This window comes from Akebia trifoliata, chromosome 3, assembly GCF_017979445.1.
Source record: "Akebia trifoliata isolate Shusen 1 chromosome 3, ASM1797944v1, whole genome shotgun sequence".
Taxonomy (NCBI): Eukaryota; Viridiplantae; Streptophyta; class Magnoliopsida; order Ranunculales; family Lardizabalaceae; genus Akebia; species Akebia trifoliata.
In genome coordinates, this window is record NC_141377.1 from 58,202,829 (window position 1) to 58,214,083 (window position 11,255).

The 11,255-nt window shown below is 34.4% G+C and overlaps 2 protein-coding genes across 4 annotated transcripts; one reads left to right on the forward strand and one right to left on the reverse strand.

Moving 5' to 3' along the window:
• Positions 1-651: 651 nt before the first annotated feature.
• BPC7 (basic pentacysteine 7) lies at positions 652-3,475 on the reverse strand. 3 transcript variants are annotated; one of them, XM_086437332.1, is made up of 3 exons: positions 2,194-3,209; positions 1,808-2,058; positions 652-1,707 (listed from the first exon to the last, which is right to left on the reverse strand). In XM_086437332.1, exons 2-3 carry the CDS (start codon positions 1,902-1,904, stop codon positions 854-856), a joined length of 951 nt encoding a protein of 316 aa, XP_086293458.1. In that variant the 5' UTR covers positions 1,905-2,058; positions 2,194-3,209; the 3' UTR covers positions 652-853. The 3 variants fall into 3 exon arrangements, with proteins under 3 accessions (XP_086293458.1, XP_086293461.1, XP_086293459.1); XM_086437335.1 differs by lacking the exons at positions 1,808-2,058; positions 2,194-3,209 and adding an exon at positions 3,295-3,475; XM_086437333.1 differs by lacking the exon at positions 2,194-3,209 and having other exon boundaries at positions 1,808-1,895.
• Positions 3,476-8,764: 5,289 nt separating this feature from the next.
• On the forward strand, positions 8,765-10,543 carry LOC147408362 (F-box/kelch-repeat protein At1g22040-like). Its single transcript, XM_086432680.1, has 2 exons — positions 8,765-9,266; positions 9,747-10,543. The coding sequence occupies exons 1-2, from the start codon at positions 8,765-8,767 to the stop codon at positions 10,541-10,543; spliced, it is 1,299 nt and encodes a 432-aa protein (XP_086288806.1).
• Positions 10,544-11,255: the final 712 nt, after the last annotated feature.

Below are 11,255 nucleotides of genomic sequence, written 5' to 3' on the forward strand. Positions count from 1 at the left end.
TATGGATATCTCCAATAATGGGTCATCACCATTTGCAACTACTGTTTTTTAATTCCGTTGTTTTCGGTTATTTGCAAGTATGTTCATACTGCTTTCACTACCTGATCCAGTGATGGTGAGTCGGAAAAGTTAAGTTTGTTTAGTCCCACATCGGACACTCATTGCCTTATCCACATCAGACACTCGTTGCCTTATCCCTCTCCTTATAAGCTCCTCTCCTTATGAACTCCTAGACTTCTTCACTCATTGCCAATTGATTTTGAGTTGGACACCCAAATTTATCATGGTATCAAAGTGAACCTTTCTCTCCTTCATATGACCCAATACATATCTCCATGTACTTTGGTCCAGTCCGGCCCACATGTGCGAGGGCTTGTTTAGTCCCACATCTGACACTCATTGCCTTATCTCTCTCCTTATAAGCTCTCGGACCTCTCCACTCATTGCCCATTGGTTTCGAGTTAGACCCTCAAATTTATCACTGTTGTAATACTATATTTCTTATAACAATTCACTTAATGATGACTATGATGACATGACTATTATAACCTCAAGAAGGTATACATACACTTACGACGTATGGAAAAAAATAAAATAAAGCATAGCGCCCATTTCCCATATAATTATAAGATTGCAGGATAAAAGAACTCATTAAGGCACAGCAGGAAGATATCATTTAAACTGGACGTAAAGTAGATAGATATTAATCTGGGGACCAATTACAGAGAAATTAGACGACTCTACGAGTAGAACAGCTCCATGGGTTACAACTAACATGCCAACTTTACAAACTGTTATGTTTCACTAAGCTACATAAAACCACATCTAGAAAGGAAAGACATACATTCTATCTTCACTTAATCGTAACGAACTTATTAGTACCATGTTTAGCCCAGTGCTCCTTCAAGTCTACGGCATTAGAGAGATCATGACCTTCAGCTGCCAATCTCTGTAAAAGCTTCCCAAATGCTCCATTACTCATTTTCCTTCCAGCCATGCGCGCCCCAGGCCTCGACGAACTCATGGGAAGAGGGTATTCAGATATGCTTGTAGTACAACACGACGACTGCCATCCTCCAACACCCCATCTGTAGCACTGCCGAAAGACACCCGTACAAGAGCAAACCGGAGCGGGTAGTTGGGACAGGTCTAGTGCAGTTTCGTCTATAATGATATTCGGATTCTTTTTCTCACGTTTTCCAATCGACACTGAATTTACCTTCTTCTTTGTAGAGACATCGGGCTTCTTTTTGGGTTGCTTTGGCCTCAAAACCTTAGAGGCAACACAATTGGACTTTTTTGTCGAAGATTGTTTTCTAATTTTAGTGGTTTTAGTCTCGACCTCCGCATTCTGCGTTGGTCCATTTGGTGGCACTCCTAGACTAGGAGGAACAACGGGGAGTCCTGTTGTCGTGTTTATTTGAGTGGTATGCATTGGACTTGGATTGGTTTTTGTGGAAGTGAGGAAGTTTCTTGGATGAACCCAACAGTGACGGGAGAATTCCATAGCGGATAATTCTGCTTCGGTTTCGGGAATCAGAGAATTTCGGTTAGGGTATGTGCCCATCTTCAAAAACGCGGATTGACGCTCAATAGTCCCACTAGGGACCGGTTTCAATACTGCATCCACACCAACTGTCGAGTCTGAGAAATCCCAATTTCTAATACCCAATCCACCTTTCTCATCCATGCTCCGGAACAGACTATCTGCATTTGGCATTAATCAATCACAAACCAACATAATAATCTATAACTACTAACTAATGGTAAGCAAAGCATTAGTGAATCTCTTGTTTTGACAAATTACCCAACGAAGCAAAATCTTCAAAAGCAGATTGACAATCCCACATTGTCCCAATAACCAGTAATATAAGCATGAAGGAACCAATCAAAACCTTTTTCATACACAAGATATACAAGGAACCATCAGCAGAACATAAACCAAGTTCTAATGCTGAAACCGACACAACTATTACGCTCACTTCGAAATCGTTTAACAAAAGCAAACTTAACACTTGGGTTATGGAATTTACAACGACCCATTAAACGGCAATGGAACTGCAAACCCAAACAAATACATCAGTGGTTAATGGATTTACACCATTAAAAACCTAAAAATTTCACAAAGTGAGAACACATAATAACTTGAGAAGAAAACAAAAAATCCTGCCAGTTATGACTTATGAGCCAAACCTTGAAAATCAAAGCAGAAACCGTAAGTCAACTTGTAATACCATCTGGGTCATGGTCCGAACCAAATAAAACCTCAAGATTCACAACTAAATCTACACACTTCCATGAAACACAATTTACACCCAATACTCTGAATCAAAACAAAATATCAAATCATCCTAAAGTACAGAGTGGATTAAACTAACCAAAACTAGACCAAAAGGAGGACACATCTCAAGGAAAATAATAAAAATCCCAAGTCAGAAACTTACCAAAACCCCGGAAAAGCAAATCAGAAACACTACTCAAACTAAAGTATCATCCAAGTCATGGATTAAACCAACAAAAATCTCAAATGCCACAAGAACAATCACATATTTCAATGAAAAGCAACCGAAACTACACCAAAGAAAGTGTTGTGGGTCAGAATCTCACCCAAAACTCTAAAAATCAAAGCAAAAATACTAAATCACCTTGTGATACCATATGGGTCATGTATTGAACTAACCAAACCCTAAAAATTTCACGAGATGAAAAACAAAATTACAGGAAGAACAACTTAATAAACCATCCAAGTCATGATTAAATCAACCAAAATCTCAAATGCCACAATAACAACCACATATTTCCATGAAAAACAACCAAAACTACATTAAAGAAAGTGCTCCATGACAGAATCTCAACCAAAACTCTAAAAATCAAAGCGCAAGCACTAAATCAGAAACCAACAATAAAAAGCAAAGTAGAAGCACTAAAACAGCCTAAAATAACATATGGGTCATGGATTAAATCAACCAAAATCCAAAATGCCACAAGAACAAAAACATATTTCCGTGAAAAGCAACTAAAACTACATCAAAGAAAGTGCTCCATGTCAGAATCTCACTTAAAACTCTAAAAATCAAAGCACAAATACTAAATCACCTTGTCATACCATATGGGTCATAGATTAAACATACTAAAACCTCAAAATTTCACAAAAACAACCAAAAAAACAGACAACCAGTCAAGGAAAAACAAGCAAGTATCAGACTTTTGAACTAAAAGGTCTTTTTTTTTTTTTTTTTTTTTTGATAGACATGGAAAAAAGGGAAATTTATGCGAGCAGAGAGAGAGACTTACAAGAGCCACAAAGATGAAGCTGTTCTCCTCTCCTCTTCTTTTATTTTAGTGGAAGACTTTTGATTAAATTCTCTTACCCTTTGTGTTGGGTCATTTGGGTGTGAGAAAGAGAGTAGTTCACAGAAAAGGAAAAAATAAATAAATAAAAAATCCTGTTTTTATTTTCTATTCCAGTCTCTACTTTCTACTCTCTACTGTGCCATGAAATACTCGTTTGCTGATGGAATGGGTTCTCTACACAGACGAAAGAGAGAAAAAACCTACAGCCACGATCAATCGAGTCAAAACTCGGTTGAGTCAAGTCGATTGGATTGGATTTTCAGCGTGACTCGACTATTAAACTCATAGAAACCAATTCATCGAGTCAACTCAAAAACTCATCGGTCAACGGTTAACTTGAAAAATATTCAATATTTCTCAGCTCTTACTAACTTAGCTAACCAACTTAAATCCATTCGCTTCAACCTTTTCAAGATAATATTTGAATTTTTTTTCTACCCAAAAATCTACGGAGCTGTTATTGGCACCCCAACTTATACTTATTACACCTCAATTTCTTAAGTCATTTATCGCACCCTAATTTAAGATTCCAACAAACTCTTCAACCGTTACGAACGTTTGGCTAAAATTACTATCTCAACATTATCAAATATTAAAATGTCTCTATTAAAAAGAATAGTGTACGAAACCAAAATTTTGACATAAATTGCACACATTTTGAGAAATGTCCATATCCATTGTCTTAAATCTTTTAAGAAAACCTTTGATTATTCAATATCACCAATTTAATAAATAGTGTTGAAGAAGAAAAATCCCCAAGAATTGGTTAGATGGTCAAGATCACGTTTTGGGAAATATCCATATCCATTGCTGAAAATCTTTAATTATTCTATTGAAAAATCTATCATCTTCAAACTCTTAAATCATCAAGAAAAAATACTATTAACTTACAGACGGCTAAACTAATATCACCAATTTAATAATAAAGAGTACTGAAGAAGAAAAATCCCCAAGGATTGACCACATCTAGGGAAGTCGAGGTCTTTTCTTCAAACCTCCCTCCCCCACTCTTAAGAGTCGTCCTCAGGGATTTATCCCAAAAATTATTTGGTGCATGTTGGGGTGGAGGGAAAGGGAATTACACGTGCTTCTAGGATTAGTGACTCTTGGATCCATAACATCATTTAAATTTTTTTGTCTTGTCTCAATCATGAACAATAAAGAGATGACTTGACCAAGTTATCTTGGATGATATGATTCAATTGTTTTTCGGAGATCTTAAAGAAAAAAAAAAAATGAAAGAAGAATTTGGGGTCACTCAATCGATGTGTCTCATTTTGTTCATTGTGATTATTGAGATGACGAACAAATTATGTGTATAAATCTTCAAAACCATGAGTAAAATTGTCAATCAGTGGGATTTTTACACAAATACTTAACAGATTTGGATCACAAACCCAAATCAAAGAAGGTAACAATAAATAATAAAAATATCACAAAACACACAATTAATCTAAATTTTGTAATAACAGATTTTTATAATTATGTTTTTGCAGGTGAAGTGTTTAATCCGTAAAATTTTGTAGGTGATTGGTTGTAAAAATAAAAATTGAAGAATAAATTTGGTGGTAGGATGAATTACTCTCTCATTTTTGTTGAGAGCTGCTATTGGCATCCCAACTTTTACTTATAACACCCCAATTATAAATAAATAAAAGAAGTGGATGATTGGGAATAAGTAGAAGTTGGGGTGCCAACAAAATCTCTTTTTTTTTTTCTTTGCTAGATTTCTATTGAGTCATGATAAGTAGGTATAGGCATATCTCGAACTTGTCTGACTCTCTTTTATATGCATTCCTTTCACATAACCATAGGTCCTTCGCGTCGAGAATCGATAATTGGGCCAAAGAAATAATTTGAACTTAATGAATTTATTTGTATCTATATTAAGATGCTTGCCCTCATCCAGAAATTGACCACAGGTCCTTACATTGTTCTCATTGCAGAATACTGGATTTCTATCCAAAAGATTCACATTTCCCGAATTTAAACAAATGAGAATTCTCAATTCTCTACGCCGCCTAGGAGATGAAATATTTTCAGGAACAAGTAAATCATAGATTTATGATTCTATGAACTTGTCATGTTAGAGAGCATATAAAAAAAAGTATCAGATTATCACGATTCATTTGTATTTTTTGGATTTAAGATTTTATATGAGCCTAATCATAATTGTAAATAACTACTGAAATTATTTGAACTAATCTTATAATTTTTTTGAATTTTGGATAATAATTTGAGTCAAACTCTTTTAATATTTGGATAGTGTGTTTTAACCTTTAAGTGGGGATGATAAATAATTTAAAATTTGGGATGTATCAAGTAAAAGTTGGGGTGCCAATAGCAGCTCTCTCATTTTAGTTGTCACCGTCAAAGTGGATGACCGATGGAAATTTATAAAGTTAACCTGAGGAGGATGTCTTCTCGAACGAGTGAGTGTAGGGAGGACACTAAGGAAAATAAACTAATGAATGTATTTTATGACTAGGACATGTACGGAATAACTCTTTTTATCTGTAATCCTTTTTGTGGAACCCACGTAGGAAAATATCTTTGAAATATTTACGATGTTTTTCCAACAAAGGCCGAGTATTTTGCCGAAATTACGGACCCAGCCGAGTAATTTCGAGAGTATCCCGAGGAAAGAGATCTATGGTTCCGTATCCATGACACATCAGCCGAGTTTTCACCAAGTAAAGACTTCTAGTTCGAAAATCTAAATTATTTGTCCGTTTTGGTTTTTTTTTTTTATTTTTAACAAAAATAAGTAGCTATTCTATTTCTACAGGCATTTAAATAAAGTTATCTCAATACTGTTTAGAGAGATTTACTTCAGACATACTGTTTCAATTTTATTATAAAAACACCTTTATTTTATAAAATTAGATTAGCATGACCAACCTAGTGAGATTTTAAATCTTAGTAAGAGTGATTGGGTGAGATTTTAAATCTTAGTAAGAGTGATTGGGCCAACATAATTATCAAATTGGCAATCCAACACAATAACCTTTTAGATTTCATAAAAAAATTAAATATATATATATATATATATATATATATATTATTTTTAACCTTGATTGAATGTGTTGAAAATGGATAGCTATCGAACACCCAAATTTAAAATAAAAATTCAATAGTGAAAATTAATTTTTATTTCGAAATTCTAAGAATTGTGTCCTTTATAAATCTATTGCATCAGATCATATTTTTGGAGACTACAAATTGATGCGGTTAGGATTCACTCTTAACAAATTAACCCATCAATTTAAATTTTAAGACATGAATACCCGTTACTAGGTTTATTGGGTAACAAACTTGATAAAGTAAGGTTTGGTTATAGTTGTCAGAATTTCAAGGGCGTTTTTTAAATAAAAATGCAAGTGTTAGGTCTACTAGGTAAATCTATCTACTTTTTATCTTTTGCAAAAGTCATACAAATGATTTTTTTTTTCTTTTTTTAATTTTATTTATTTATTAATATTGAGAAGTGTTTTTAGTGAGATTAGCAATGATGATGGTGGGAATTGAACCCAAATCTATCGTATCATCACCATAAACTTTACCCCCATTTTCAATTTAATTTTTATTTAGATAAGAACATGTGTAATCGTCAAATCATACTTTTATTTAGATAATAATATTTAAATTATATAAATAATAAGGAAAACATCATCCTGGTTGACTCGACCAAATTTTGCTTTCACTCGATCGAGATTTTCAAAATACTGCCAATCATCTCATTTGTCAAATGAGATGTGCAACCTGAGACACGTTAATAATTCATATCCTTAGTAAACGTTACCAAGATGACTTGGATGTAGAAATCTAATTTATTGAGAATTTGATGAATATTACATGAATTCTATTAGGGTATTTATAGAGATTACATCAACCGATATATTAGAAATTAATATAATATAGATATATTAATTATCTATAATTCCTAATTTAGAATATCTTAATAGATATTACTACTATCAATCACCACCTCAACCTTCCTTTTATCATGAGATACGTTGACAATGATACAATGTATCTCATGCATCATAATATGATGCATCTCTTACATCAGTCAAGTCCTCTTTCAATCTATTTTTGTGGATTTTTCAAGAAATGAATAGTAAAGAGCTGATTTTTTCACCATTGAATTATAATTTTAACTTTAGGAGATCTCAGGCCTTATTATTTAAAAATAGGGCTTTATTTTTGGATTACTAATTCTTTTTTATATAATTAGATTATATATATTTTATAAATTTAATTAAATTTTCAACGTGTAAGGAACACATGCACAAACATAAGCAACATATGGACAAAAGTGGTTTACATATTAACGGTAAAAATCAGTAATCTAAAGTTCTTCAACTTGCAACCCACTTTTGATGGGTTAGGATTTTTGGTTACGGAACGCTACCCGTAACGTTTTGGAATGGAATGAGTTTTTGTGAGGATGATCTCCATTTTTTATTCTTATAGAAAGTACGTGTCACCAATTGAATTTTTGTCAACCATGTCACTATCTAATAAGAATTGAAACATGCAAATTATGTTACCAGCCACTAACTTGCTTGTTTATCAAAAAAAAAAAAAATTATATCATGTATTTTGTTTAAAAATATAAAATTTACTTAGGTTTTGTATACCTAATTGGATTTGGTTCGATCTAACTTAAGAAAGTGCATAGCATGTATTAATCAATGAGAAAAAAAAATCTAACAAAAACGACCGCAAATTGTCAGATAGATATATAGTGTCTAGCATCGTTTGAACCACATTTTTTTTTATATAATAAATAAAAATAGTGCCACGTGCAAGTATATGATTATTACAATATTAGATTAGTATAGCTTACAGAATATTTCACTAGTGGTAAGCCGAGCCTTGATAAGCGTCTCAAAAGGGTAAGTCAACTGTTAGAAACCCCACAAAGCAATGATTTCCTTGGGGTCACCCTCTACCCTCTTGGGTCCAGTTGACCCTCGATTCAACCAATTGCACGCAGGACTTTCTGAGGTGGCGGTGTGCACGATAAGCCAAAAAGTATGATTATGTGACTCAAATGAATTACAAGCCACCAATTGCATCCTATCTCAAGAAAAAGAATGTGAATGTTTATGTTTGAATCTAATCTATGAAAATCATTAGTTGAGCTAATTTAATTTGTCATCTCTCTTTGCACAAAGATGTAATCCTGATGGTTAAAAACATGAAATCTGGTGGTCAAAATCCTAACCATTGGATTTCTTGTGTTTTTTTATGTAAGTGTCGATGTCTCCCAATTGGCCCCTTCAATGTAACTCGACTGAGTTGGCTCAGACGAGTCCAAGTCCCACGTGAAGCACGCTATAGCCTATCCCATGCCAAGAATAAGAGACAGAGAGATCACAAGAGTCTTAATGGGAACACAAACATGGAAGCTAAAAGGAGAAAGACTACAATGGAAGAAGGAGATGAAGAAGAAGAAGAAACTTACTCTGAGCCATCTTTAATCCCCGGTCTTCCTAACGATCTTGCATTGCGATGCTTCGCTTGTCTCTCTAACAATGATTGTGCCACAGCTCGCGCTACCTCCCGCTCATGGCAGAGCGCCCTCTCTCCCTCTATTCTCAACCCAATTCGAAAATCGTCCAATTTTCCTACTCAACAGCTCCTCTTTCTTTCCCTCTCAACCACTAACTCTATCTCCAATGTAAGTTGGTTCATCATCGATCTTCTCTACCGATGTTGCATCAACTTCCCTAAGCCGGGGATTGCCACCACTTCTAGCATACTTACTGGCAATGCAATTTCGACTCGTGGCCAGTTTTACCTCCATCTTCTCCACCATCTTAATGATATCCCATCTATTTGTCTTCTTCGATTTTCAAGAAAATCGTTCAACATTGATTCAGGTGCTTCTGATCACATAATTGGTAAATATTCTTTGGATAATGCAGCATGATAACAATTTTTTTTTTTCCCCCATAAATGGGTTTGGATAATGTTGGAGTGTCCACTTTGCTTACGTGGAGGTGTGTATGGAACCATAGATGCTTTTCAACGAGCTATGAGTGAAAAGCATCTATGGTTGTGTATGCACCTCCACATCTGCAAAGTGTGAATTGAAGTCACTGCAGCACCACTATTTAATATATTCTTGGGATCACATAATTTTCATTAGGCAAGGATATTTTTGTAAATATCATAAAACATAAGAAGGTTATTTACACAAATTGTGTTGCAAAATGACAATAAAATAGGTGTTTTGCAATGAAAGACAAAATATCTAGATTTACATTTTTAATGTTAATTAAAAAAAAAACATACATTAAAGATTACTAGCATTCAATGTTTGCATTAGCATATTGGTTCAGTTAATTAATAGTTATAAAGCTTCTTATTATTATTTTTAGGTAGCTCATCACTTGTGCCTACCTGTCATCTCACAATTGACCAAAATGTTCCCAAATGCGAAGAATGGGTCCATGACACGATCGCCATTTCTACCAAAGACTCTGGTACCCCACTATGGTCCACATGGGTTGGCCTTGGATCATGCATCTTTGTAGCTGGCGGGACAATTAATAATTATGCAACCTCGATGACCATGACCTTCAATGGCAAACAATGGCACGATCTAGCTCGATTGAATGAACCAAGGTTCATGGCAAAGGGATTAGTCTTCAAAGGTGAAGTTTGGGTGTTAGGGGGACGTCGAGTTGGAGACTCTGGCTTGGAAATGGTGGTATCAGGGGAAGTGTATGTGACTGTGGCGCAAATGTGGCGTGTGGTGCCAAATATGTGGCCAAAGCACTTGCAATGTTTAGAAGAGAAGGTGCCTTGTATTGTCTCTACAATGGGGAGGGTGTTTGGGTTGAAAATGGGGTCTAATATGGTTGTAATTTGGGATGAAGAGAGGAAGGGTTGGGACTGTTTGGGATTGATTGGGAGAGAATATGTAGAGAAGGGATTCAAAGGGAGAATTTTGGGAGATATTGAGAAGTTATGGGGTGTAATTGAAGAGCCATTAATGGTGTATGAGCTTGAAACCAGTTTAGAGAAGGCATTGAAATGGGCTAAACCTTCTGAAGAAGTGGTTCAAACCAGAGAAAATGTTGGGGATTTGAGTTGGAGAAGAGTTGATAGAGAACTTGGATTGGATTTGGATGGGTTTCAAAGGATGTTGGATTGCACTTTTATAGAATTCTAACAACGTTATTTTCTGCTTATTAGTCCAAACCGCGATTTACATCCCATCCAATAATTGCATTTGATTCAAATTTGGATTAATTTTAATTTAATTTTAGTTTAAAAATTAACCATTTTGACAACAACAAAAAAAACCAATTATTTCCATTGGGCTTTATTAACAGCGCAGATATTATAAAAATATCGAACAAGTCATCTCAAATCCTTGGTTCAAATTGGGATTCAACAATCTCGAACGAACCTGGGCAAGCCAGAGATAACATGTTTCTTGAGAGTATATATAATTGAAGCATGCAAGGTACAAGTATGCCGATAGTCAGAAAGTCAAAAAGTCAAGAGGACGGGTTTAAACCAGCGAGGGAAAACTTCGGAAAACATATTAAATAAAAAACGATAAAAAAAGTGGAAAAAAAAAAAAAAAAACGATGAAAATAAAAGATAAAATATATATAACGAAAATTCATAAATCAAGTCATCAATCACCAAATCCCATATTTCTACATTTATGAATTACAAAATTCTATCATGCATTAAATCCCACATTAAAAATAAAAAAAATAAAAAATTTAAAAACAGAGCGCCAATTGACTAGAATGTTTTAAAAATCAAGGTGATTTCTTCAAGTAGAAAATTACATAGATACTGAAGATTTGCTTCTATGTAGACAAGCATTATAAAATTTTATCAACTTTCTCGCAAAAAAGGATAATAAA